Below are 27,949 nucleotides of genomic sequence, written 5' to 3' on the forward strand. Positions count from 1 at the left end.
AAAGACTTCGTCCGCATTCCTGTGACGTATACTCCAATCACGTCCTCTGCACTTTTCTTCCCCCTTTTTCCCCCCCCCCCCTGTAGATTGCTTTGTAATTAGTAGTATTTGATATTTCGGTCAAATTGTCTACATAATCTCTGGGCATCATTGAATCCTACAATTGAAGTTTGAACAGAATATTTCGAGAATATTGGGCGGCTGGTTATACTATGCATGAAGAAGTAGCCTATGCAACATCCATCAAGTCAGGATCTAAGACCCGTTTATTGGTTTTGTTACTTGCCAATGATATACAAACTGACGCCCCAAATCATTGGGGCGGTCAAGTTTCTTGATAACTCACCAGCCATATTTTGGAGTGATCGTTAATTTGTAGTATCTTTTAGGGAAGGACGACGAGTATATTAATCAAGTACAATTAGCGGTAGTCCTAGTCATGAGTTGGCCAGAAAAAGCAATAATAGCATTTGACTTGACGCAAAGTTATAATTTTACTCTCTCCGTTCTATTGTTATTGTCATATTTTTACTTTATTTATTGATATTTCAAAATAAGAGTTATCATTCCAAATTTAATACATACTTTCCAATCTTATAATTTGAAAAAGAAACTTTTTAAAATCTCAATACACATTTATCAAGAGAATATTATGAATTCGAAAAATACACATGTAAATTTGTCAATATCACCTCATCTAGGTATAATGATTACTGCGTCTATATAAAAAGATGAATTCCTAAAAAACGACTCTAATATTGGAATGGAAAGAGTATTATATATTCACAGGCTTTCATAGAAACATTGAGGAAATTTTCCCAAATGGATATGATCAAGAATAAGATTCATATATATGTTGGGGAGAGTTGTTGAAAGCGTCAATGCTTTTTCTTTGCCGTTCATTTGCCTGTGGAGCCCTTTAGATATGGTATTCGTGATTAGTGGTTTTTATTTAATTAGTACTATTCATCAGGACAAGTGATTGGCAGTTTTGCTACCTTCCTTGGTGTTGTATAAGCTCTAATACACAATGAGCGAAAAAACTAGCACTGAAATATGCAGCATTGGACATATTGGATAATGGGCGAAAGATTAGCACTAAGACATGCAATTATCATTTACAAAACCATCTTTTATAGTATGATCAGGAGCTTTGCTACTTCTCATTTGGGCAAGAATTAACATGGTTTATTCCTTGTGGAGTAATTGGTTAAAAGGTGTATAGCTTGGCTTTTCAACTACTATAACGCTTAGAACCCTTGCAACCTTTGGCTCTAAATGCCTTCCATATTTGATAAAATAGAGGTACTTAATAAGGGATCAATTTGTTAGCTGCCTATTATTATGATCTCATATTAATTGACCTTAGGAGAATGAAGGTAATCTCTTAGGTGCCGTAGAGCAAGTTTTCTATAGTGTCAAAAGTTAATGAGACGTAAAATATGGACACCCAAAAACGGTGGTTAATTAAATGCTAATGCGACGAGTCTAAAATGCAATCACTTTTTAACCTCACGTAGATTACATCATTACAATACATTTTTCTACAAAAACTTCTTCAGAAAATAGTAATTCAACCGGCTTTGAATTCGACACTAAACCCAACAATATAATAGAAGTTTAGGCAAACCTGTATATGCACTGGGCAGTAATTTTGATGTGCATGACGGTTGTACTGTTGCATGGAAGCTAATGACACCTGGGAAACAGGAGCAAAGTAGCTAGCTTCAAAGTCGTTGTTGAATGTAACTTTCAATTCCATAAGAAATAATTATGCGACTTTATGGAGCTTCAATCCCACATTTGTTCTGAGACGACAACACGATGCATGGTCAACAGCATCATAATTAGGCACATAGGCATCATCGACGGCTTTGATTCCTTTGAAAAAATGGAAAGGTGTCATCGGCCATCCCTGTAAAACATATACTATCTCGATGTAATTCCATTTGACGACGACGACATTGATTGCCTAATAAAACAAAGAAAAACCCATCAAAAATTTAGGACCAGCAACTCCATGACAAGAAGTGGCCAATTCTCGACAAGGACGTTTAACGAATAACCAAGCCTTCAACTTCAAGCCCTCAACCCAGTTTTACCCCCCTGCATGTAATGTAAGGGCTCTTCCAAAGAATTTTAAGCCAAAATCGTTTTCGTTCAAATTTGACTATTTCTGATTGCCTGTTGGTGTACTAATTTCTGCAGACTGTCTGTCCTTCTTTGCTTCCCTTCTGTTATTATGCATATGTGTGTGCGCGAGGGCAGGTATATATATATATATATATAGGCTAGCTAGGTGAAGGAAAGCTAGGATAAGATGTAAACTCCAGAATATAAATTTGGACTGTATTATGGAAACCGGAATGCACTAGATGATTCGAGTTTGTTTGGATAGGAGTTTATTTGGATGATTTATTTAAGATAATTACTGTAGCATTTTTTTGTGATGTGATGTATGTAAAATGAAAAGGTAATTAAGAAGATAAAAAAGTGATTGAAATTTATGAATGCAAATTTTTTTATTTCAAATCTTCCTAGTCCAAACACACCTTTATGATATGAAGTTGAATTAGGTGTCATCAACAGGATTCTTACTATTTCACAAGGCTAAAATTTATCTTAGGGCTCGATGTTGAGAAATCTGAACGTACTGTTCTTTATTTATAGATGTTGAGAAATTTCCAAGGGACCCATATACTCATGGTGTCCTAGCCATTTTTTGGTCGTCAGAACTTAAAAAGGAAAAGAAACAACCCAGTCCGGAAACAGCCCACACCATACCGACTACCGAGTGACTCTTGGTTGTGGCCGTTTCTTTGTTTCCAACTTGTTTATTTTTCAATGCTATGATAATACAGGTTACCTGAAAGATAATGGGATGGATTTCCAGCTTTAAGGGTCACACCTCAAGATCAATTCGTATCTTGATATTAGTAGTACTGTGTTTCACTTGTGTTTTGATACAGTATTATTTAAAATAATTACTGTAGTATTTTTTGTGATGTAATGTATGTCAGATAAAAAGATGGATTGAAAAATATGTTTATGATGCAAGTCAGACGTTATTTGGCAAATTTGAGCTATCCAAACACACATATGCATCGATCAAAAGTTACTTAATTTGTACATCTGTTGTCAAACAAGATTTACAAACGGCTTATACTACTTTAGAAATTCATTTCCAACATATTTGACAAACTGTCCCACATAATCAATTAATAATCATCTTATCAAGAGAACAAGTTCAAACTAATCAATATGCCACTATTGAAAATGTTGCCACCAAAGCCATAATCTTTACTTGGATAATGATGGATGCATTCTAATTAAATTCTTTCTCGCAACACTTGTAAGATAGTCTTACAACCGAAAAAAAAAAAAGACCCTAAGAGAGAAAGTGACAGAAAAATCTGCACCGACTTTGCTATTCTTCTTAAGTATTAAGGAGGAGCATAGCCATGATGCGCCATTGTGCTAATTCCTTTCCAAATTATATTACACAGACATCGACCTTTTTCCTTCACCAGATGCTATAAAATGAAAACAATATCCTGTCCAGTTCTTGATTCGGAGCATCATGTATCCACTATAAAGAAGAGAGCCAGAAACGATCATCGAGGTAGATGGTGAACTATATACTTTTGCGAGACCTTCAATAGTTGAGACTGATGATACATTACAAAGTCCGTCACACGTACATTAATTATGCAAATAAATGAATAATTATAATCATTAAATGAGTGTGTACACCCATTTTGATGATCTGCGAAGTTAATCAATTGATGGCTAACTCGTTCTATGTAATAAAATGTTTCATGTGATTTGGATATGGCATGCATAATTCGTAGGGTTAATTTAGAAACCAAGATTCATTTTAATATCACCTGGCACATTCAAAGTTTCAAAATTTCCACTTACCCCCTCTATCAATATGATTGTGATTAGATGTCCCAATCAAAGACATTATTGAAATAACAAGTTTGGATAGGAGATTATTTGAAATAATTACTATAGCACTTTTCTGTGATGTGATGTATGTGAGACAAAAAAGTAATTGGGAAGATAAAAAGGTGTGTTGGAAATTGTATTTGTGATGTAAGCAAATAATTTTTAGCCATTATTTGGCTATCCAAACACAATTGTTTTAAGTAGCAAAAGGTTGAGAAAAAATTTAAAAAAATCCACGAGCTAAAATATTTAAAACCAAATAACAAGAATGCCATCTAAAACATTTTTCTTCCTCTTTGTTGCAAAAATCTTTGCTTTTAATGTTCACCTTTGCCACAAGTGATCTCCTAAAATTTTCATCATAATTTTCCTCTTTGCGTCAAATTTTTTGTGTCTCTTTGCTACATAATATTTACTCTTAATTTCCTCCTTTTTGCCACCAATCTCTTGAAACTTCTACCTTTTTATAATGTTGAAATAGGTATGGAAGTTACCTTTGCACACAGCAGTATTATCTAGTTACGAAGTGATTAAGTTTATTCTTATTCCACTTAAACTTTCTTATATTCTAAGTTTAATATTCCACCTTATTTGTTTTTTTTTTTTCATAAATCAAATTGTACAAGGGTAAAAGTGGCAAGATAATATAATCTCTCTCCTCCAATGCATTTTTTTGATATTACTTTTACATATAAGGGGTAACAATATTACACAAATTATCATTTAAGAGGAGGTATGTGAGATTTTAAATCTTCATGGATGTTAGGTGATATTACGATAAACTTCAAGGTAGATTTCTAAAATTCACCTTATACGGATGAAGGACAGCCTTCAAATATGCTTCGCTAGGATTGAAGGTTGTTTGGAAAAGATTATTGACAAATATTCGAACACCTTATATGATGCAATACAATGTATGTAAAATAAAATAATAATTAAATATGAAAAGAGTAACTAGAAAATGTCTTTGTAATGCAATAATTTTTTTTTTTTTTGCAAGTTATTTATAGTTTATACACTGTAAAGTAAAGTGACAATAAAAACTTCTGGAAGAAGAGATATTTTCCTTCCATGTATTACTTCATTTATTTATTCACTCAAATCGAGTGAAACATGTCAAAATCCTAATTATAAAAGGGATTCGAGGTCGAGGAACAAAAATTTCGTGTCCCCTCAGTCACAGAAACCTCCTATTTAAGCAGCACCCGGTGTTCCACACCCAACCTCCTCCCCCTTCCAAGTTCCCAAGTCCCATCCCATTTTTTTTTTTTTTATCTATCTCCCTTCATATTTTTCTTCCCTTCGAATTTCCATGACAAAATCAGCATCCCAAACAAAAACCCGACGAGCCCAGATGGGTCCGAGGCTGACGGAACCGGAAGTCGACGCGGCTCTGCAGTTGATTCAGCTCAGCGGCGATTCTACGGATAGCAAGTTTGGCAATGGTGGGGGCGCCTTTGACAAAGAGGAAGAAGAAAGCGTTGGGAATACAACGGGCAGCACAGCCGATGAAATATCTTCTGCCATGAAAATTAACTCTGGGATTATCGATGACAACTTGGATGATGAAGCTTGTCCGCCAAGGCAAAGGAAGTTTCGATCCATTCATGATCTTTACATGAACACCAGGCCTTTGATCAAGAAACCAGGTAAAAAAGCTAGGAAAATGTGAAGACGGACCCCCGATAGCAATTGACCGCCCCCATATTTCTATGTAAATTTGGACCCTTAATAGCAGTATGTAAGGTTATTTGCAGTTCCATGTTTTGATATGTATATATCAGGAAGGATTTAGAGCCGCAATCTAAATTAGCAGAAATCTAATGGCGTGTGCCCCGTGCCCCTTTTTCTTTTACTAGTTTGTTTTTGTTTGGTTGACAATTGAGGTGCCGAAAGTTTGTGATTTAGTCTAGTTTTTCACGTACTAATTCCGTTTTAACTCTAATGGTTTTCTTCATGGATGCCCATGTTGTGTCTGTGGATAAATTAGCAGATCATTGTATTGGAATTTTGGGAATAGTGGAGCGGAGATTTTTCCGGGCGATTCTAGAATTTGCTTGAATGAAGTTGGAAGGAATAGTTACTTTGATATCAAGGAATAATGACCAATATCATTATTGTTGTCTGCTTATCCGGATTAGATTCTTGAAAGGATGCATTTGTCCGTCCGTCTGAGTTTGAAGAATACAAATTAAGACGTTGTTTTAGGCATTTTATGATCTTGAGAGAGTCCCATATCAAAGTTCCATGTTCAAGTCCAGTCGCCCGTGAGAGGCTGGCTGGAGGCCCCAGTCCATGCAGGCCATCGCGGTGCTGTATTCAAACTTTCAAATGATTTTGAATTTCTGATTCTTTTTAGAGTACCATGGTCCATAGAGTATAGACTCGCCTTCCTTCCAAGTTCCCAAGTACTAGCTAGTGTATTAAAAACAAATTAACTAATTCAATTTTCATCTCGTCGTCTTCTAGTTCTAGCTAGCCAGTTCTTTTTATTATCTTTTCTTTTACAATCAACCTCGTCCATAGGAGCATAACATGACTTATTAGCTCTTCTGGGCTTCAGTTCTTCTTGATAATGCAACTTTCCATCTTCAGATTTTTTTTGTTGCTTATGCCGCCCTGGAACCCTTAAAAATGACGAGCTTTTCTTGTTGGCACACACTACTGACACTGTTGGGTGTATCATGTCATTATCTTCATGTTCATTATTGAGAGAAAGAAATAAAGTGAAGCTGGTATAAGATGTTTGATCGACACTTTTCTTTTGTTTGTTTGAGGTAAACATTGGACGGTAAAGGGTCAATTCATTGTCAAATAAACTACCATTACAGTTGGGTTGGTACGAGAAGACTCTTTCTAGATGTTCCATGGTCGCTCTAATGGTCAGGTTAAGGTATAATGGAGAAGCTCTCATTTTGGTCAATATCTAATCGCACGTACTCTATTTGATTTTGGTCAACAAGTGATACCACGAAATATTGGAGTATACAATTTCTTGCTCATTGCATATAGCTCACAACTATTGACTTCAAAATTAAAAATGTTTCTGTAAATTCCTTATTATTCTCTCACAACAAAATAAATATTTCTCACGTAAATAAAAAATGGTGGTCTGACAAGAAGCAGGCACGCATTATCTACTTCCCCATGACTGGTTGCTTTCGTCCCAAACACTTCCATGATGGTTTCCTTGATAAGATAAGATGTATGAATTCATCTCAATTACCTGGCATGGATTTGACTCTTCTTTAAAATCACCTGATGATCTCTTTCAAGCACTTTCCTAGAGAATAAAGAGAAAATATGACCGCAACCATACCAATAAAATAAAATAAAAATATCAAAAGACACGGCTCAAGAAAATGAATTGATTGCTTAAACTAACAATTTTCTGAATAATAACTAACTAATCCTAAATTGTGCCTATGGCTCGCCCAAAACAAGAAAGCGCTCGCAAGGCCACAAACAAAAAGCTTCAAATTAAGAGTTCCGTCGTTTCCAAACATGTATCACGTACTAGTTGCCTGGTCGTTCTCTCTCTTTCATCACCATCATGAAAATGTGCTTTTTTTTTTTTTGGTTGATATTCTATACCAGGCCGCCAAATATTTCAAGGATTCATCGTTCTGGCACATGAAGATCAAACTGGTCATTTCAAAAGCTCCATCTGTAGAGGGTAGAGATCTACTAAAATCAACGATAAGACACAAGGTAGCTGAGAAAAATATAAGATAACACCCCCAAAAATTATGGCCCACCCTTTAGTGGTCTTCACCACTATCTGCAAGAAAACCCAAGATCGACTTCAACAACACCATCCGAGTTAAAATAACAAGATATTAGTCACACCCTTTATGTATTGGCAAACAAAAACCAAGGACTTGTCATTCTTCACCAAACACCTTCCAGTAAACTCAATTGGAATGAGATAACTACCGGGAGGATGTGCTCTGACAGATTCTAGACGGTTGAAATCAGTGTTCAAGGTGGAAGACATATTCTGTCAAGCGCTGCAATTTACTGGGATCTAGTTTCTGCTCTGCTGCAACTGCCTGCCTCTTTACAGTCAGCATCCGAGAATTGGCATCAACAATCCAACCGTGTTGGAGCACATCTACACAACGCATCATCAGAACATAATTTTGATCAATCTCTCACCAAAGAATGTCTACATGCTCCTCTACCCACTGGCTCACAAAGACTTAGTTATAATTGCAAACAGTGAATGATCGAACCAAGGCACGTAAACACCAATTTGCAGAAAGTGTAACATGAAAACACTTAATTTTTGGCGTCAGCGATCTTTTATATGACTTCTGACCAGCAAATCTTAAGTTATTTGAGGATGCACAATTTTATCAATTGTAATGCAAAAACAAGCATATTGTCTGTCAAAATCAAGTTGTAACATCCCCAAAATCTACAAATCAGATATTCACCAGGTTCCTCCGAAGGTCATGTGCCAGACTGCCAGTACGAGGTAAAATGCAATCAGCATATTAATCAAAGTAAAACAGAAACTTTCCATGTACACCAGGACAAACTAAAAGGCTTTCAATTACTCCATAATCCCTATGATCTAAGAAACCATATTCCATCAAAATTCCACCTTAGCCTAGAAAAGAGTTCAGCAGATTAGCCACTACAGACACTGCTGTTTGATCAAACAACTCCACAGCTTCCAGGCAGATATCCACATACTGATTATAAAGCACTTTCTGACATAGTTGCTCATAACAGCAAAGACGGACTCACTATCTCTAAAAGCACCTACTATACAGCCCAACCATCTCAACACGGTATACAATGCCTTACAAAGTAATGGAGTTCGTATACTCCACAAATCCGTATGGTGCATCCCAAATGTATCAAAAGCAATAAATGTTACAATAAACCAAACACAAAAGCAAGAAGCTTACAGTTTGTAGCATCATCCTCGTTCATTCCTAGGAAAAGCGCTGCATCTTGTATGCTTATCGTTGAATATGCAGAAACCAGGAGGTCAAACATTCTTTTAGTGTAAAGTTCTGCGTAATGCACAAGTTAAAGGTAAAAACAGAGACACTTGTTAGAAGCACAATAAATTATACTCAACAAACAGAGACACTTGATAGAGTATATAAATAAGTATATCACTGTTATTTTTGGTAGCGAAATCACGGTTACTGTTTTTGCTGTAGTGCCTCCTTTTTGTGGTCACCATAAATTTTATGACCAAATCCTGTATTCTGAATTTTCTCCTACATCCTACCAACCCATATTATGTGTCTTCCTAATTCACACCACAAAGACAACATGCATGCACGCCAATATAGACTCAAAAGAGGATGAAGGAATTAAAAACATAAAGAAAAAAAAAGGGTAAGATATACGCTCGCTGGTCTCCAAGGCATCAAATGCCAAAAGACAAAAGTAACTTTTTGGGGACATGCCAAGAACCCGAAACAAAGTAACAATATGCTAAAGGACTTAGGACTACATTTGAATCTGTCATCAAGAAGAGTCACCCAAACAGGAAAGCATACCTTTGTATGACACTCATAACTGGCAAAAGATAACTTTCAACTCCTTCTAGGAACAAATAATTTTCAGATGCGCCTTTTTAAATTCTGAAGTTCTAAGCTAACAAACTTCCACTCCCCATTCCCATTGAAAAGAAAAGAGTGAAGCCAGCTTGGTTGTAAGTCTCAAAAAATTTAAGATAGGTCTAAATCACTAGATGACTCTGTTGGTCAAACTGTTGGTGGGTATTCCAGCCAACTGAATTCAGCTTTGAGTTGGCATCCAATCGTCCATATCTACTTCATTTAATCAAAATTTTTGTTCTAACTAAACACAAATGCAATATCAATTTCCTCAGACTCAACAAAAAGTAAAAAAAAAAAATGTAAATACTGCACCACAAATTTGCTACTGAATTCTAGGCGTATACTAGTATTTACCCAAGCCTCAATACCAAAGTCCAAACAGGCACAAAAAATGCAGTTGGATCACAGACAAACTTGCCTGAGAAGGCGGCGACAATACAATGAGCCTCAGGACTCCAATTAAACTCGTGAATAGCATCGTGAACACCCGCATAGTCCCTCGTCCAGAGATTCTGACCGATTTTCCAAGCTGCCGTCACCTCCGGCCGGCTCTCCTTTATTGCAACCGGAATAGTTTTCCACAGGAAACGTGCACTATTACTGCCCACAAACCCAATACCAAAAGGATAAATAAAATCTAAATTACGTCTCCCCAATTAAACTACACAATCAAAAGGAAAAAAAAGGATGGAAAGGAAGTTGAGTGGAAAAAGTTTACATGTCATTAACATAAATGTGCCCTAGAAGATGAATCGCGTACGGCCAATCATCTTGGAACGCAATGCCCTGAGCAGCAACCTATACAGCAAAGATTTAGGGTTTTAGAATAGAACTGAATACTATTTATTAGTAATATCCCCCTCCCTCCCTCCCCACCCCGCCCCACGCCACCCCACCCCAGCCCCCAAAGAAAAAAAACACGAATTTGGTTAAAGAAGAAAAATGGAAAAGAAAGAGGAGCTGACCTGAAGCATGAGAGTCTCGCAAATATCAGGGATCTTGGCATAATTTTGGGACGATAAAGCGTCTGTGAGAGACGAGAAATCCATGGCTTCTGCTTCTGCTGAACACAAAAAGCACGCTGGACTCGAGCTTTAATGGTTCGTATCGAGTAAGAATCACTGAGTCGGAACTCGGAACTGGTCAGATTTGGGCCGTTTGATTTGGGCCTTCGTTTTCAGCCATGGGTGGATAAATGGTAGGACTGCAAAATGAACCAAATCATTATCAACATAAGTAGATAACGTCCCACCAGCATTCAGCCAAAACTTTCGTCGTCCTCTCACGTGCCCTTGTGCGTTAGCTTCCCACCTGGCCTCGCTGCCAGTATCCCATGTGCTTCTGCTGCATTCTCTCTTCCCGCTGCCTTTTCTCTCTGCAGTTGCTCTCTCTGTCTTTCTTCTGTCATTCTTTTTCCTCTTTTCTCTTTCTCTTCTTTTGCCACAAATTCGGGTTTCCCTAATTTATTTAGAGGCTCGCAAAGCAACGGGCTGCAACATTTTTCATCATTTCTCCACAAAAGCCTCCACTTCCGTTTTATCTTCTTATCTCCCTAGGGTTAGCTACACAAAATACAAAAACCTCTCCGTTGCAGCGCCGCTTCTCCTCTCCAAAATTATAATGCCCAAATCTTCAATACCCTTAAGACTCTTTGTTCTTTGCTTATTTTTTTCTTCTAAGTTTGCGGCTTCCTTGCTCTAAGTTTGCTTATTTTATTTCTCTTAACTTTTGTCGGTGATTTTCCTTCTTCCTTTGATTTTGCTTTTCTCGTTGGCTTGTGAAGGCCATAGAATTTCTCATTTTCTCTTAAATGTGGTCTCAAACAACCTTTTCCATTCCAAACCTGGGTGGCTCCGCAGAACCCTAACCCACAGTAAGCTCTCAAACCTTCAGCAGCCGCAGCTTTCTTCTTCTTCTTCCCCGTGTTGCGCTATTCTTTATAGATGCTTGTAGATGGATAGCTGATTGTGATTTGTCTGTGAAATGTGCAGGTTAAGGAGGGAAAACGTAAGAAGAATCAGCAGCGATGGCGGTGCCTTTGCTTTCGAAGAAGACAGTGAAGAAAAGGGTCAAGAAATTCAAGCAACCCCAGAGCGATCGAAAAATCTCCATCAAGGTATATCACCGTGATTCACTTGAAAAAAATTGTCCTTTTAAATTTTTTTATTAATATTTTAGGAAATGCACTATATAAGGCATTTGCAGATTGATCTTTAATTTCGTGTTCTATTTGCGAAATGGGAAAATGATTGTAGAAGCTTTAAAGAAAATGATAAGACATGTAAAGGAACTAGCTTGGAATCTTTGATTAGGTTTAAATTTTGTTTTGTGTTTTATGATTTTCTCATGGCTATTACAGATCCCTCATTCTTCGTTAGTTTTTTTTTCCCAGAAAACTCCCTCTTGTCTGCCGCGGCAATATTGCTCTGCTGCTTAGGCAGAGGTTCTGAACCTTGGTATAGAATACTGTTGGGGTATCTGATGTAGGTTTCACATGCTTCCCATGTGCCCCTGTTTCCCTACTTTTCTGGTTCTGTTGCTTTTGCTTTCTTCCCACTAACTTCTCTTTCTTTTCCACTGGCAATGTTGCTCTGCCGCTTAGGCAGAAGGTTTTTTTTTAGGTTCCCGATGATCGAAAATATGTGGTCGTCTTGGGTACATGCTGTTTACAGTGCAAGGAGCATCGACTCTCTGCTCTCTCGCTCTCTGGGTTTGAGTGGTCTGAATCCTGTCCCGGCCATTGCTGTTTTCCTTCGTTGTAAGCTTTTTTTTTTTTTTTTTTAACAATCGCATCCGTCATCTGTTTTACGAAGCTAGCCTGCATTCTTTCCTCTTTTAAGCCATTTTTTGTGTTTTAGATCTGTCGTGAGTTTAGCTGGTTTTAACTGGAAAGGTCTGCTATGTAGCTTATGTTCGTCAATGATGTGAACCATCTTCTTGCTCTTTCAATGCTTTCCTCTTTACTGGTTTGAGAAGTGATTCTTGAGATGAATATGGGATTATGTACTAAATTTTAGTGAGTCCTAAAACTTTGGTAGTATATGCTCTTATTAGGTACAACAATGTTCACAAATGATAATGAAATGGGGATACTGCCTTATCTTTGAATTCTAGCTTCACTATAAGCTCTAATTTGAAATGGGGAAAAATACATCCAGTTATCTCTATCTTTAATCGGACTTGAAGATTTTATTCATCAAGAAAGAACCCTGACTTGTGCTTTTTCAAACTGATACCGTGCATAGTGCTTGTCCCCTTTGTGGGAAGGTCTTAGTGTAGTGTTTTTTTAGCCTTATTAAACGTAATTCAAAAAAATTTATCTATTTATGTATAACTGCAAAGTAGCCTACTTATTGCAACAAAAAAATTTCTTCTGTCATTTGAAACTTTGCTAGCAAGAAGTTCTATATTTGTGATTTGCTAGCCTGTTTGATTTCATGTTGTGGCAGATGGCCATATACTGGTACGTCAAGTGTGTTTCTTTTTTGTCTCCTAAATAGCAATATCCTTATTGTAATTATCTGAGCAATAATATTTCCAGTTCAACATTCCTCTGATTCACTGCTTTCAGCGCTTCTCTTCCTCAAACTTCATCTATTTTCTCTCTCATTCCTACCTCTGTAATTCTCCTGCTTCTGCTTTCGCTTGTCCCCATCTCGTTGTATCAAAAAATTTTGGTATGTTTCTATCCATCTCATCATCTTCCCCTCTTCGATTTGAGTTCTGTTCTCTTCGATTTGAGTTCTCTTTTGCCTTTTAGATGGTTACATGAATTTTGATTATTGTTTGTATTTTTGTTATCAGATCATTCTGGAATGCTTAGCTTCCCTCTTTCTTTTCTTTTAATTTTATATTTTTTTCTTTTTAGTCCATAATTTTTCTTTTTCCTCTCAAATTTCCAGCCAAGCATATATGGCCAAAGAAAGGAAAGCTGGAGAAGAAGTTGCTCTAGAGAAGATACGCATGGACAATGAAAAAGAAGGGGTATTGTTATTCTACTCAATTTGTTATTTTCTTAGCTTGTGACATTTTAATTTCCTTAGTGGATAAATGGTTATGCCTGCTCTTTTCAGAACATTCATAATTGAAGCAACCACTACATTCAGATTTTTTTTCTTGTAGTTGCCTGTAACTGCCATGCATGAAATAAAAATTCCAAGGAAGCTGGATTTGTGCTATTTTGGGACCCATCCTTTGGTGTGTAGCTTGTGTTCTGAAAAAAACTATGGTGTGTGCCTTAAAAAATTTAAACTCTATTGTACTTTGTTGCTCTTTTCCTCTTTGTGTTTTGGGCTAGAGTTGTTATGTTGCTGTTTATACTAACCACTACAGTTAGGGATCTGCTTCATGAGAGAAGTGTGGGATTATGTATTACTTTTTGGTTACCCTTTGTAGTGCAAAGGAATGTATTGATTCCCTTTGGTTACCCTTTGGTTCCCCCAGAATATGTATTGATTACCCTTTGTAGTTAGGCTAGCACATCTAATTGCCTTATCTCTTTTTTTTTTTTTAGAGACCGAAGTTTTAGAATGTACATGCTCTGCTTACCATTCCCTTCCCGCCAAACCCCCTTTGCAGGTCCCTAAATCTGGGATGAACTGAACTTGATTTAGTCGCACCTTACCTTTCATTTAGCTGTCACAAGCATATCTCAACTCTCTACTCCCGACCATTTTTAGTCAACGATAGAAATAGTATAGCACATCGCTATTTTATGCTTAAAAGTTGCTTAGTGATATGATTGCTTGCACATGTGAATCAGTGTTTTCATTCTGCTACTTCAATATCACTTGAAACGGCACCTTTTATTTGCCTGCAAAACTAAAGATACTTTCATATTGCAGCTACAGATCTTGTTACTTGATCCATTAGAGTAATGATGGATTTAGGGTGTGAAGAGGTATGTCACTGGTCCTGCTGCATTTGGAATTTGTTTTTTTTTTCGTTTTTTGCCTTTGCTAATGCATTATGGCTTTCTACTCTTCTTTGCAGTGCAAAGGAAATTGTATTGTTGGAAACTAAAAACAAAAGGGAAATGTAGGGAATATTACTGGGAGATGACTTTAGTAGTGGAAAACTATCAGCTTCAATTTAAGGATTCTCACTAAATTCTACCCGAGCAAGTACAAAGCTCGTAGTGTCAAGAATGTATTAATCCCCTGATCCACCTTTTGGCTTCTTAGGAGTGGAAGGGGGTGATTTTTAGCTACATGGTGCTTGTCAATCATCCCACTTGTCAAACCTCTATTATTTGACCGAGGCTAGAATAGTTAAGGCTCGTGGTAACCTTTTATACTGCAATCAAAGAATCGTAACCATACTCTACCCTCTCTTTGATTAATATACCCTTCTTTTGTTACTGCATGCTTTCCCTCACGTTTGCACAAATATACATAAACACACACTACACCAGTAGTGCTAATAGCTTTTTTGGCAACTACTAGCTTTGGATGGCGTGAGGAAGTTGTCTTATTTATTCAATTGTTGAGCTTATCCCAAATATATATATATATATATATATATATATATAGGGAGAGAGAGGGAGAACTGTCATTGGTTCCCTGATATAATTTTTCTTTTTCTGTTTTTAAATGGACTAATTGGTCATCTAGACATGGCTGTCAACACTATTACAGATGCAAGCATCTTTGACAGGTTCCTTTTCTTTGTTGACTTGGAGGTTTCTTTACTTTGTTGACTTGGTTTAGGACAAGTCGAGCATTAGGTATATCTTGAACAGATGTCATGCACTGGTTTACATTAGCATTTGATCTGATATCAATGAAAAAATCTGTTTGCATTTTGGTTGTTGATTTTGGCAGAAAATGACCATTAGCATTTTGGGTGAAAAGAGGAGGAGAGGTTTTTTTTTTTTTTTGGCTAGAAATTTTTGAGAGTACCGGACAATGTAACACAATCACTTTGTAGTTTTAAGTGGAAATAGCAAATCCATTTTGGATGAGTTTATATAGATGTAAACAATAATAGTTTTATTTAAACCCAAAGTAGTTACTAAAAAGTCTTTTAGACCCCTTGTTGAAACAAAATTTCTGCTATTTGCTTATATTGTGTTCTTTCTTTTTTATTTTGTTTTGTTTTCCATTGTGTTTGTTTATAAGCGTTTGTTCTTGGTGTTTTCAAGATAAAGTTCTTGATGTGGTTGCCAAATTTATAGCTACTCATCTTTCTCAACAACAACTTGATTTCCCTCATCTTGCATTGCCTTTGCCAGAGTAGATACAAGCAAAGGGTGATATGACAAGATGAAAATTGGAATATGAGAGAGAAGACACTCAATTTATGTCGAGATGTAACAGAGTAAGAATTGTTCTCCATCTAGAAAAAATCCAAGGAGAAAAAGAGTACTTGCTCCATATATTCTTGACTGGTTCTTTTTGCCTGCATGTCTTATATTCGTTCTCTTCTTTTGAACTGTCCATCTGCCTAATGTGCCACTTTATCCTCTATTGTAAGTCGTCCATTGGTTATTAAAAAATATATAATTGATATTTTTTCCCTTTCCATATATTCAGATGAGAGAAGCTATAAGTGATGCTGCTCTAGCATTGCCCTACTGGAATAATTACAACAAGATGCAGAATACAGATCTGAGGCATATCCTCCTAAATTCTTAAAATGCCCATCTCAATTTTAAGGTTTATGCACAAGTCTAAGTAAAGTCTATTTGGATGATTTTTTGAATATTAATGTTTGGGCTTTTGGTTTGCTGGGAGTCAGACTTGGAGTAGGTTTCATGAGAACGAACTTGTTGGATTTAGTCATTGCTTTATGAAGGCTAAAGAAGTGGTGTGAAAAGGGTAAAGAAGTTTTTTTCTAAATGACAAGCTTCTACCTGTTGATTAGCTATATATTCTTGCATTTGTCTCTCTTTAATTCGAGGTTGTTTACTCTATCTCTTTACCTCCTTAACCCCCTAAAGAAAATGGTGGGTATTATTCTTGTTGTCCTTAATGAATGAGTCCAATGTTGCGTTTTATAATAAATGTTAGTTATTTACTACCTTCTATTTTATAGGTGGATAGCAATTACCCAGTGAGTCCACCATGGTATGGTCTATGCTCCAATAGGATACACATTTGGAGCAGGAATGTTTTAAGATAGACGGCCTGAGAGGAGGTTCCCCTTATGGAGCAGGAGTTTTCTTAGGAGACCACACAAGAGAACCCACTGAAACAAAGCTCACACTGGTGGAGCACCTGGGAAAGTATATGGCATTGATGGCGAAGAGGTTTGCCCTGCCTCATTCCTTCACAAATGATCACAAAGACAGTAGCTAGCCCCTGCAAAAGCCGTTTTGGTTGTTATGCTATTGTATATTGTAATTCCATTTTTTGCCTTGTATCTATACCAATGGCACTTTACCTTTGTGATTTTGGAGGGTGTGAGAGCATACTCCTTGTGTGTAAATAGTTGACAAAATTGGTACTCATTCCAAAGCGGATCGGTATTTGTGCATTGTTTGTTCACAGGAAGTTCCCAAGTATGCAATGTAGAAGACTCCATGAAACAAGGACTCGTTGATTTATTCCCCATTTTAGAATTTCTTTTGCTGTTATTTTCGTTAAGAGGAAAGGCATATAAAATTTTACTCCTGTTGTTTTAGCTTCAGAATTTATCTTTAGTCGGATTATGTAAACTAAGAAAGTGCACCACAACATGGTGATTACTGATTTTTATATTGTTAGATGAAATTTGTACCCGTCCCTTCATGATTTTCCTGCTCTCGGTATATTTGAGTTCTCGTATTTTTCCTGCTCTCGTATATTTTATCTCATATGAATCACGAAGATTTGGGATAGGGTCTACTTTCTGCACTTATAGTTCAAAAATTATATTAATATAAATGTTTTCACTATTTTGAGAGCATGAAAAGATAACAAAATCTAACTCTGGATGATGTTTACAAGTTTAAGTAGTTGCATCATTGGAAAATTGATGGATCTTATAACTAAATCATAATGCAATCTAGCCTTGAGATGTTATAAATCATAATGCAATCTAGCCTTGAGATAGCAAACGTCGATGGCAATTTGGACAAAATTCTCTAATATTCTGATATTTTGTTGAGAATAGCACTTACTATTTTTTACATGATTACATACTTAGGAGGCTTGAGCTTTTATTGATCAAGGATGCAGCCATCCTCAATAGTTAACCTCCGCTGGCTTAGGGGTGCCCTCGTTGTATTAAAGTTTGCTCTAATTTTGGTTTATCTGTACCATTAATGGATCTATTTTGGATTAAGTACAAATCATTTTACTGGACTGGGCATCTCCATCTATTTTTCCCACCGTGCGTAGCACGGTTTATACCTCCTAGTCTAATGAAATTCGTTTTGACTTCGATCGCTAAAAACTAGTTCCAACTCCCTTGCCCCCCTGCTTCCCATGCACAAGGGTGAAATTTAATTTAAAAAATAAAGAATGAGTAGAGAAATTTGAATTCATAATTTATAAATTTTAAAATCTCAACATTAGTCATTAAAATAAAGGTCTCATCAACATTTATTAGTTGAAACTGAAAATATAACTAGTGGAAAAGACGCTCACATATGCATATTAAAAAAAATCGTAGCACACAAAGAAATTTAAAGGAAAAGACATTAATTTATTGGTGATCATTTGAAATTTTATTATACTTACAAATAGAAGCATGTCTCTTATTTTTTGAATGAAAGAAGCTTATTGGTGGCTTTTTTTGAAAGTTTTATTGTAGTTCTAACTGTAAAAATGAGAGAGACTACATATTAGTAGTTGTTCAAACGTGTAGCGTGAAAAGATGATAGATGTGATCTTGTAGTATTCCATCATGCAAGAGTGAGAATAGGATAATAAATGATGACAAATTTTTTTAAAGCCAAACCCATGCTTGAGGCTTTATATACAAAAAGATAAAAAATAAAGAGATTTCTAAATTCTTATTACCAGTCAAATCGTGTTCGCTATTTGTGCTATGTAGTATTAGTTTTCTCATGTGCTTGATTTCATTATACCTATGGAGTTTGGCAATCCTATTCAAAGTTCCAATAGTTTGGGTTGGAAAATCGAATATTGATAAAATAAAAAAAAGAGTCATATTCTAAAAATTTTAATCATGGAATAAATCTTTTTCTTTTTCTTTTTTAAACTTTAGAAAGATTAGTACTGGATATTACGGGAGTGCAGATTATCAGGCTGGGATGGGCTGCAGTTTACGTTTGAAAAGCCTATAGGCTCACGACCCAGCCCATTAGCCCCTGCGATCCATTTCTCCAAGGTTGATTATTAATAAACCTCTGGTACCTATAAAAATGCAGAGAGTTTTTAAGTAGGGTTTTCTTGAGTGGTCGCCTCTCTCAGCTTGCTTCAGCACAACAGCGCCGTTTCCCCAGGTTTTCCATCTTTCACGCCTCGCTCGTCATTTTCTGTTTTCTCAGCAATAACTAATTCATAAGAATCTTAACGTATGCATTATTAGCTACTTCTCCGTCCACCCTTTTTAATCTGTTTATCCCCCAAGGAAAGCTTAAAAGCCTTGTCATTTGCTCTGAAAAGTTTGGTGCTTCTCTTTTGATTGGAATTTGAGGTTCCAGATGTTATTGGGGCTGCATTTATTCTTTTGTCTTTATTTTGTAAAATCTGAGCTTTGATTGGTATTCCCAAAATTGTGTTCAGGAGGAGGAGGAGGAGAAGAAGAAAGATGTCGCATAGGAAGTTTGAGCATCCCCGCCATGGTTCCCTCGGCTTCCTCCCCAGGAAGAGAGCTGCTCGTCACAGGGGAAAGGGTATAGCTCAATTTTACCATCTTAGTTGCATTTCCATTTCAGAACTCATTCTTTTTTTTTTCTTTTGTATTGAATTTGAAGCTCATTCCTATATTTTTTTTTTGTTTAAAAAATTTGGAACTGGTATGTGTTGAACTATTAACTTTTTACGTATTAAAAGTGGCTAACTTCGTTCAACTGCAACAATGTTCCGTGGCCTTCCCAATCTGTTATTTTTTGTTTTGATTATTTTTCTTTCTGTGATTAATAAATGCAGCGAAGGCATTCCCAAAGGATGACCCAAGCAAGCCCTGCAAGTTAACTGCCTTCCTTGGCTACAAGGCTGGGATGACTCACATTGTCAGAGAAGTCGAGAAACCTGGATCCAGTAAAGTCCTCTTCTGACTCATTGCTCTGTGTTTGTTTTTAATAAATTTGGTGAATTTGATTTGTAGCCTGTCTTTTCTCTCAACTTATTGAAAAGTATTTCTGCTTGCTAAGAAGTAGCAACTGTTATACTTGGCATCGTACTGGCATATTGGTTTTGTTGGTCTGTTTCTGACAAATTGGTTGCATTTTGTTTTTGCTTATCACCAATAACTAATCTATTTAATCTGTTCGATGGCTGTCTTACTTGTTCCTTATGACCTCTAATTTTTGAGATATGTGTTGGTTGTCATGACTAAAAGCAAGTGAGCTGGTATAATGGGCATCATGTGGTTTGATTGGAAGTACAATGTATATTCAGTGAACTTGATTTGTTTCTTCTTGTAATGTTGGATGAAGAAAAAGGGAAACCATGGAGGAAACCTTTAATTTTGTAATTCAAACAGCTTTCTGGGTTTCTCATGCAGTTTTTTTTTCTTCTAGAGGAATTGCATTGTAGAATAGGCATTGTCATTATTAGTTTTACATACCCTATTTTAATTATTCCATATTCTCTTTTTATTAAATTTCTTTTGATCAATTTCTGAATTATATCTTGTGATTGGGACTGTAGAGCTGCACAAGAAGGAGACATGTGAGGCTGTTACCGTTATTGAAACTCCTCCAATAGTGGTGGTTGGAGTTGTTGGGTATGTCAAGACACCCCGTGGTCTCCGCTGCCTTAACACAGTTTGGGCTCAGCATCTTAGCGAGGAGGTCAAGAGGAGGTTTTATAAGAATTGGTGCAAGTCCAAGAAGAAGGCCTTCACCAAGTGGTCGAAAAAGTATGAGACTGAGGAAGGGAAAAAGGATATTCAAGCTCAGCTGGAGAAATTGAAGAAATATGCATCTGTTATTCGTGTTTTGGCTCATACTCAGGTACTGATGATTATAAACTATGGTAACTTATTCTCTTTCGTTCAGTTAATGGTCTTTTTCTTTTTATTGTTTGATTTCTTTGATCAGTTCAGTTTCTTCCTTCTCCCTGCCAAAAATTTTCATTGCCAAATGATAGAAACAAAGGACTTGTAAGAGAACCACTGATAAGTTTTGACGGACTACAATTATGGCCAATGCTAATTTAGTAACTAATGGTCATTCATGCAGATAAGAAAGATGAAAGGGCTGAAACAAAAGAAGGCCCATCTAATGGAGATTCAGGTGAATGGTGGCTCTGTTGCACAGAAGGTTGATTATGCCTATGGCTTCTTTGAGAAGCAGATCCCAGTTGATGCTGTTTTCCAGAAAGATGAAATGATTGACATCATTGGTGTAACCAAGGGAAAAGGATATGAAGGTGTTGTAACCCGTTGGGGTGTCACCCGCCTTCCTCGCAAGACCCATAGAGGTCTTCGTAAGGTAGCTTGTATTGGTGCTTGGCACCCTGCTAGAGTTTCCTTCACGGTTGCTCGAGCTGGTCAAAATGGATACCACCACCGTACCGAGATGAACAAAAAAGTTTACAAGCTTGGAAAGGCTGGCCAAGAAGGACATACTGCTGTTACTGAGTTTGACAGGTACAGAAGTATTGGTTTTGCTCTCCTCATTTTGTCTTTGTTTTGGACATATAATTGTGGCTTTCTTACTAGTGGATGGCAGTGCATGTTTTCTGTGGATGTCAAGCAATATATTCACTTCCGAATCTATTTTGTTTTACCAAGCAAGTTTTTTTGCGAGTAGTCTGTAATTCTTAGTTTTTTTGGGATTTGTATCTGTACGTTTTTACCATTTTACAATTTTGAGTAGAACATTGCATCTTTGTTAGGATTCATTGAAATTAATATTAATAACATGCTCATGGTACACTTCTTTTGCATAACCGGAATTGAAATGATGTTGTTCTTAAAACTGTAAAATTCTCATGCAGTTACATTATCTGATTTTACGATTGACTTTTAGTTTCTTAATTCTGTTCTTACTGGAAATTAATTTCACTTTTCAGGACTGAGAAGGATATTACTCCTATGGGTGGATTTCCCCACTATGGTGTGGTTAAGGATGATTATTTGTTGATCAAGGGTTGCTGTGTTGGTCCCAAGAAAAGGGTTGTCACACTTCGTCAGTCCTTGCTGAACCAGACATCTCGTGTTGCTCTTGAAGAGATTAAACTCAAGTTTATTGACACCTCTTCTAAGTTTGGACACGGTCGCTTCCAGACCACACAGGAGAAGCAGAAGTTCTATGGTCGGCTGAAGGCATAAATCGTCTGTTGCCTAAACTGAAAACATGAACAACTTGAGTTTTATATCCGGAGTTGAACAACTTGAGTTTTAAAAAATTATTCCCCTCTTTTCAGAGTCTGCGTGACATGTAGGAAATTGCTCTGAAAGTTTTGTTTTCTGATTTGGATATGATGCAAGAATTGTTTTATGAAGTATTTATGGATTGTTGTTAGTCTTTGAAATCCTGTTTTGCTCACGTTGATTTTTAATTTCATGGTCCTTTTTCTGTGCTCTTTGTGGATGGTAGCCGATGCAATGTTTAGCAAGAACCTCTTTGGTGGTAGAACTTGGTTTTTGGATATGAAGCGTGATTAGAGGGAAAATGCAGGATCAAATCTGCCGAACGGTTATATATTGCTGTACATGGAGAAGAATCTAGTTTGTCTACTTGGGTGACTCTCTTCCTGGAGCCTGAGATTTCGAGTTAGTTGTTCTTTGAGAGTTGGATCTTGCCTTTTCCTAAGAGGAAAGGTCTTGAATAACAAACAGTAGTGTTAAAGAAATTATCGGACGATTTGAACTGCTTTTTTATTTAAACCTGCAAATGCCAAGTGGAGCATAATAATCGCGTTATTTTTTTTATCAACTTTTTATCACTTGAGGAAAAAGTGTTATAGTAATATTATTATTATTTTCAAAAAATTCTGCATATATGCGTGTTACACGAGGACAATAAGAATACCTTCGATGCTACCTGAACATATATTGTTATAATCTCTCTGTCAATTATTGTAGAAGTAAAAGAAAGGCTATTATATGTTCAGAAACTATAACTAATTGAATTGACACTTGCCCTTCGAAAATCCTTCATGATGATCATGGAAAGAGAGAAGAAGAGAATGGGGAAGAAGACAGAACTGTGAGAGAAAGCCAGAGATATCACAATAAAGAATCAACAATGCTTAAGCAAGAAGGCAAGAGACCATCATCCCAAGATTCTCTTCTATCTTCAATCATTACTCATAAGCGGAGGCGGGCGGAACATCTAAAAAGAATTAACCCCAAGATTCTCCTCCATCCACAAAATCGCTCCAAAACTTTTACAACAAAACCAGGACAGAAGTTGAAAAGAAAAGAAAGGAAAGATGCTCTCATGAGTTACATTTCTTTATAAACATTTGCCTCACTAATAACAGCAGTAATTAAGAATTAGTGATGACTAATCAGGTATTCTGAAGTTGTTGCAACCAAAAATAAATCGAGTCCGTCCATGTGCGGTCGCGGTGGTGGCTAAAAGAAAATTACTCTTTCAATTCAACCATGCAAATAATAAAAAAAGTATTCTTCCTAGTCTTCTTTAATTTACTCCCTCTCGAAAGAAAGAAAGGGTAAAAAAGAGAACCGGTGGAGGTCCGTTTGAAGAGGAGCAGGTCATACGCTGAGGCCATCAAATCCGCACTGCTTGTAAGTGAGTGCTTGCTTCCTGGGGCTGATCACTATTGCGCAATCAACCGATACCTGCTCCCCCCCCCCCCCCCCCCCCACAATTCAAATTCAATCATTAGACCAACCGAAACAGTAGTCTCTTTTGCACAGGACCTAGAGAGCAGAAAACAAACAAATGTTTCAAGATTTTTTTTGCTTTTATCTTCTTGTTTCCGTGAAACAACGGAAAGCATCTAATCCATCGGTGGGACAAAAATTACTACCAAGTGTCTTTTTAAGCGGCTAGCTAGCACATGCACAGAGCATGTTCTGTGGGAATCCCATTTTTTTATATTTGCCCAAAAAGTTTCCACATCATCTTTTTTTTTTAAAAATAAAAATAAAAATAAAAATAAAAAAGCATGCACGCGCCTGTTGCGGTGACGAGTTGCCACGGATCCAGAAAACAGTTGAATCCCCCGTTTTTGGGGTGTTTTTCAAAAAGCAAAGAAACAAAAAACAGTCCAACCGGAGATGGATACTACATCATAAGTAGTATATGTTGATGAGGAGTCAATGACAAGCATTAAATTAAGCAAAAGGTCCAACTGATAAACAAGGCAAATGGAAGCTTATTTACCAATAATAATCACCTATCCAAAAAATAGCCAAAAAAAAGGCCCAAGAAGAAAACACAGAAAGAATTATTAATGACCCTCTAAAAACGAAGCACATCCCTCCCAGAAATACAAGGGTACCGGTACTAATGCCACAGAGACACGGTAGTAAACCTAAGCCAATGGCCCCCAATAGTAATTTAATTTAATGGCATAATAGTAATATAAAAAAAAAGAAGCTGACGACATCCATCCAGCCAGCCGTAATCTCCTAGTAGTAGTCCCTGGAGGACCATAGGGTGTCAACGGATCAGATTCGGACTGGAATTGAAAATTTCATATCTAAACCCGTTTTATGTATTAGAGCAGGACCCGACCCGTATATTCGATGGATCTTTAAATCCTAGAACCAAGTCCGAGTCTACCCCAAAAGAGAAGATTCAAACGTAAACATTCTAAAATTAAATCCAAAATCAATAACAAATTCAATCTCCAAACTTAAATAAATCAAATTACAAAACTAAACCACTAATAACTCGCAATAGTCAATCCAAAACTAATCACAAATCAATCTACAAAGTCATTATTAAATTGTTAATTTGATAAAAGAATGTTTTTAAAAATATTTATATTTTATAATTATTAATATATTATTCAGGGATATGAATCGTAATCCTATATTCTGTATGTCAGTATGTGACCCGTTTTTTGTTAAAGCAAACGAGTACGGTCCGAGTTTGAGTATCAAAATTATTTTTCAACTCAAATCCAAAAAAAAATTATCGAATTTGAGTCGGATCCGGACCCAAACCTCACCCGTTGACACCCCCACCTGGACCAGTGGACCATACCAGGGGCAGCCTAATAATCCTAGTCCTACTAGCAGGCCTGGTAACACTACCGTTAATGCAAATACTCAGCCAACAACTCCCGCGTATTTTAGCCAACGGGAATCCAGCAGCCGGCGTACCTTAGCAACACCGCCCCCACAATAACTTTCATTTTCTACGCACTTACACCGGAGGCAAGCTAACGACAAAAGCAACACATAGAGCCCTCCCACAAGATATCCCCACGCCGACAACAACCTCCCTGGCCACAACGCCCCACCCAGCCCCATCCCCCAAAACCCCGTCCCCCCTGCGGCTGCGGAGGCCTTTCCCATAACCCATAATCCAGAGAGACCTGAGAAAACCAATAGTAAAGTAAGCCCTCCACACTCCTCAGTCCTCGTCACCATAGCGTTATAAGTAATTGTCAAATGATAATAAATAATGTCTGTTTTCCTATGCTAGTGATTAGTACTGTTTGTTCGTTGACAAATGGGACACGCCACTACTAAAATTCTCAGTCCTTGGAAAGAGCATTTGGCAATTTGTCTAACAGAAAGAATCCATAAAGCAACTATACCACTGGTTTTTTTTTTTGGTGTGTGTTGTGGGGGGGGTTCGAGTGATAATGGGCTGCGAAAACAATTGCAATAATTAATTGTAGGATGGTAAATTTTGGTAGTGGAGTACTGCTCGCAGTGATAATGGGGAGTAGAAATTACTACTAATAAATTAATCAACTAACCTGCACCCCAGGTGAAGTGAAGCCAAGAATCCGGATCTTAGCTCCAACATCCCCCAGCACCCGCAGCTCAACCCGATCATTGACGGTGGCGTCCCTCAGCAAATCGGCAGCATCGGTCTGGAGCAAGTTGACCCGGTCCACCGCAATGGTGGTCTGAACTTGGCGGACGCTATGGGCGGGCTGGTAGAACCCAGGAACAGTGCCCCGTCCCAAAGGGATCCCCCGGTACATCACCGTGAATTTGGAGTCGCCGTACTTGATCCCGACCTTATTATCGTTAGCGGCGGTGAAGAGCATCCTGATGGCTAGGGAGACAGAGGCAGAGGAGGAGGAGGTGGGGGTTGGGGTGGGATTGGGATTGGAGTTGATGCCGAGATACTGGACGCCGACGGATTGGAGGTCGAACTGGGGCTTCTTGGGCTTAATGGCGAGGACGACGACAAGGATGACGGCGAGGACGAGGAGGAAGAGCAAGGAGAAGAGGAGGAAGAGGCAGCAGCAGCAGCCTTTGAAGGAGGCCTTGGAGGAGGAGGAGGAAGAAGAGTGAGGTGGGAAGTAATGGGAGTGAGGAGGAGCAGGAGGAGGGTGGGGTTGGTGGGTACTAAGAGCGGTAGCGTTGGTGGTGTTGCTGGGAGGTTGTGGTGGTGGTGGTGGGTGCGAGTGGTGGTGAGTGCCGTTGGTGGCGTTGGGTGGTCTGGAGGTCATTTTAGTATATAATGGGAGGTGGAAACTGGAAAGGGGGGGGGGGAGCCCCACCTCACGTCCTCAAATGGGTCGGTCGGTCTTTCTTCTTCTGTTGTTGTTGTCGCTGTATTTTCTTTCCTTTTTTGCTTTACTCTGTTATGTTTGCTTTGCTTGCTTTCCAAGAGAGATATACAGGGAAGGGGAAAAGATAGAAAAGAACCCCTCCTCCTCCTCCTCCTTATTCCTTAAGGCTCTCAAAGAAGAAGTGGGAACAAAAATAAAGAAAATGAGAGCGAGTAAAGCAGTGTGGTTGCCGTGTTTGGTTAATGTCAAAAAGGTGAGCTACTTGGTATTACTCTATCAATTATGTGCATGTATGCATGTGTCCTTATTATACACTATACGCATGATGTGGGTGGCCCCTGGAATCGAAACCTCCCAGCAAACCCATTCATTCAAAGCCATATTCTTTTATTAGTTGAGTATTACTATTTATTATGGGATTGAGACTCTTTGCGCTTCTTTTTGTTTGGTTTATTGTAACCATCTACTCCTGCTCTAATCTGTCTAATTTATATTAAGAGGGTGATCCAACAAAATTACGATGAATTAACGTGAACTGAATCATTATCGAATCATATAAATGTAAGAGAAGCATCCACATAGATTTAAGAGAAACACCCGTTTAAAAAAGCATATGGAGAAGCAATCATGTAAATTTAAGAGAAATCACGTTTTAAGTGACAATTTTTAATGGGAGGCAAGGTTGATCCTCTCTGCTTCAAGAGGGAGTTGGTGTTTTTGTGCTCTGTCTCAGTGTTATATTTATTTAGGACTATTGCCCTGTGTGTCTTGTCAAGACAATTTGTGCGAAACCTTTCCCTTTTTTTTCTCTGTTTTTATCCAAAACAACAATAATCAGTCTAGTGACTCTTAACGACACTTTCGTTTTCTGATGCAGTGTAGTGTACTAGTCCTAGTGAAGTGGCAGTTGACTAGCAATACACTAGTACAAATATTAAACCTTTTTCCTCGAGATAAAAACAGACTACCCTCACACGAGAATTCTTCCCAGTGGGACAATAATGAATGATTCCTAGGAACGACTTGTTACGTTTCTAGCGCTTGTTTGTAGTAACTAGTTTTTTAGGCCTCGCGCTACGCGCGAGGTTGCCCTAACTTGTGTTAATTTAATTTAATTTTATGGAGTAGGTTAAACGATGATAATTGGTAATATGATTGCATTTGATAATTAGAAAGTCATTTTGTATAGAAGGTATAGATGTATCAGTGTATGTATATATCAACCGTTATATGTAGTTGTTTTTAAACTGGTTTTTTTTTCCCCTGGTTGAAATATTTATTTTAAGTTAAACGTTCCTTTGTTGGAACACAAGGGAAATCGTAGTGAAGAACAAATTCAGTTTATCATGAAAATTCTTGCTTCTCAAGGTAAAACAAAGCAAGAAAGCTAAAGTGGGAAAACAAAAATGTTGGGCTTGAATATAAAGTATGGAGTAGAGGTGTTGAAATGAGTGACTTGGGTGGGTTTGAGTTGGATAAAATGGGTAATGGGTATAAGTGAATTAACTCATTTATACCAATTTAATTAGATAGGTATAAATGGGTAAGTCAAAAAATGAATTGGGTAACTCAATTATCCATTTACAACTTATTTATTTTAACTTTTGGTAAACTCATTTAAATTTATTTTTGCAAAACAAGTTATTAATTTATACCACTCTTTGTACCCATTAT

The 27,949-nt window shown here is 37.4% G+C and overlaps 3 protein-coding genes and 1 long non-coding RNA gene across 31 annotated transcripts; 2 read left to right on the forward strand and 2 right to left on the reverse strand.

Annotated features, from left to right (window-relative positions):
• Positions 1-7,255: 7,255 nt before the first annotated feature.
• On the reverse strand, positions 7,256-10,726 carry LOC113731818 (COP9 signalosome complex subunit 8). Of its 3 annotated transcripts, none has more exons than XM_027257273.2 (6): positions 10,505-10,726; positions 10,258-10,337; positions 9,958-10,139; positions 8,871-8,978; positions 7,888-8,065; positions 7,256-7,577 (listed from the first exon to the last, which is right to left on the reverse strand). In XM_027257273.2, the coding sequence occupies exons 1-5, from the start codon at positions 10,586-10,588 to the stop codon at positions 7,926-7,928; spliced, it is 594 nt and encodes a 197-aa protein (XP_027113074.1). In that variant the 5' UTR covers positions 10,589-10,726; the 3' UTR covers positions 7,256-7,577; positions 7,888-7,925. The 3 variants fall into 3 exon arrangements, with proteins under 3 accessions (XP_027113074.1, XP_027113072.1, XP_027113071.1); XM_027257271.2 differs by having other exon boundaries at positions 7,256-7,618; XM_027257270.2 differs by having other exon boundaries at positions 7,256-8,065.
• Positions 10,727-10,777: 51 nt separating this feature from the next.
• LOC140036824 (uncharacterized) lies at positions 10,778-17,092 on the forward strand. Of its 25 annotated transcripts, none has more exons than XR_011840402.1 (7): positions 10,778-11,412; positions 11,531-11,655; positions 11,932-12,297; positions 13,442-15,857; positions 16,073-16,152; positions 16,278-16,357; positions 16,575-17,092. It is a non-coding gene; the product is annotated as an uncharacterized lncRNA (long non-coding RNA). The 25 variants fall into 25 exon arrangements; XR_011840396.1 differs by having other exon boundaries at positions 10,779-11,412; positions 13,442-13,767; positions 14,384-14,439; positions 14,532-15,857; positions 16,073-17,092; XR_011840398.1 differs by having other exon boundaries at positions 10,779-11,412; positions 13,442-13,523; positions 13,662-13,767; positions 14,384-15,857; positions 16,073-17,092.
• Positions 17,093-18,808: 1,716 nt separating this feature from the next.
• On the forward strand, positions 18,809-22,132 carry LOC113731819 (large ribosomal subunit protein uL3). The gene is made up of 6 exons (XM_027257275.2): positions 18,809-18,930; positions 19,214-19,323; positions 19,580-19,690; positions 20,303-20,607; positions 20,836-21,245; positions 21,671-22,132. Exons 2-6 carry the CDS (start codon positions 19,239-19,241, stop codon positions 21,927-21,929), a joined length of 1,170 nt encoding a protein of 389 aa, XP_027113076.2. The 5' UTR covers positions 18,809-18,930; positions 19,214-19,238; the 3' UTR covers positions 21,930-22,132.
• Positions 22,133-22,875: 743 nt separating this feature from the next.
• LOC113731820 (uncharacterized) lies at positions 22,876-26,552 on the reverse strand. 2 transcript variants are annotated; one of them, XM_027257277.2, is made up of 2 exons: positions 25,508-26,552; positions 22,876-23,408 (listed from the first exon to the last, which is right to left on the reverse strand). In XM_027257277.2, the coding sequence occupies exons 1-2, from the start codon at positions 26,210-26,212 to the stop codon at positions 23,322-23,324; spliced, it is 792 nt and encodes a 263-aa protein (XP_027113078.1). In that variant the 5' UTR covers positions 26,213-26,552; the 3' UTR covers positions 22,876-23,321. The 2 variants fall into 2 exon arrangements, with proteins under 2 accessions (XP_027113078.1, XP_027113077.1); XM_027257276.2 differs by lacking the exon at positions 22,876-23,408 and adding an exon at positions 24,770-25,117 and having other exon boundaries at positions 25,508-26,350.
• Between the last annotated feature and the right edge of the window lie 1,397 nt (positions 26,553-27,949).

This window comes from Coffea arabica, chromosome 2e (assembly GCF_036785885.1).
Source record: "Coffea arabica cultivar ET-39 chromosome 2e, Coffea Arabica ET-39 HiFi, whole genome shotgun sequence".
In the NCBI taxonomy this organism is placed as follows: domain Eukaryota; kingdom Viridiplantae; phylum Streptophyta; class Magnoliopsida; order Gentianales; family Rubiaceae; genus Coffea; species Coffea arabica.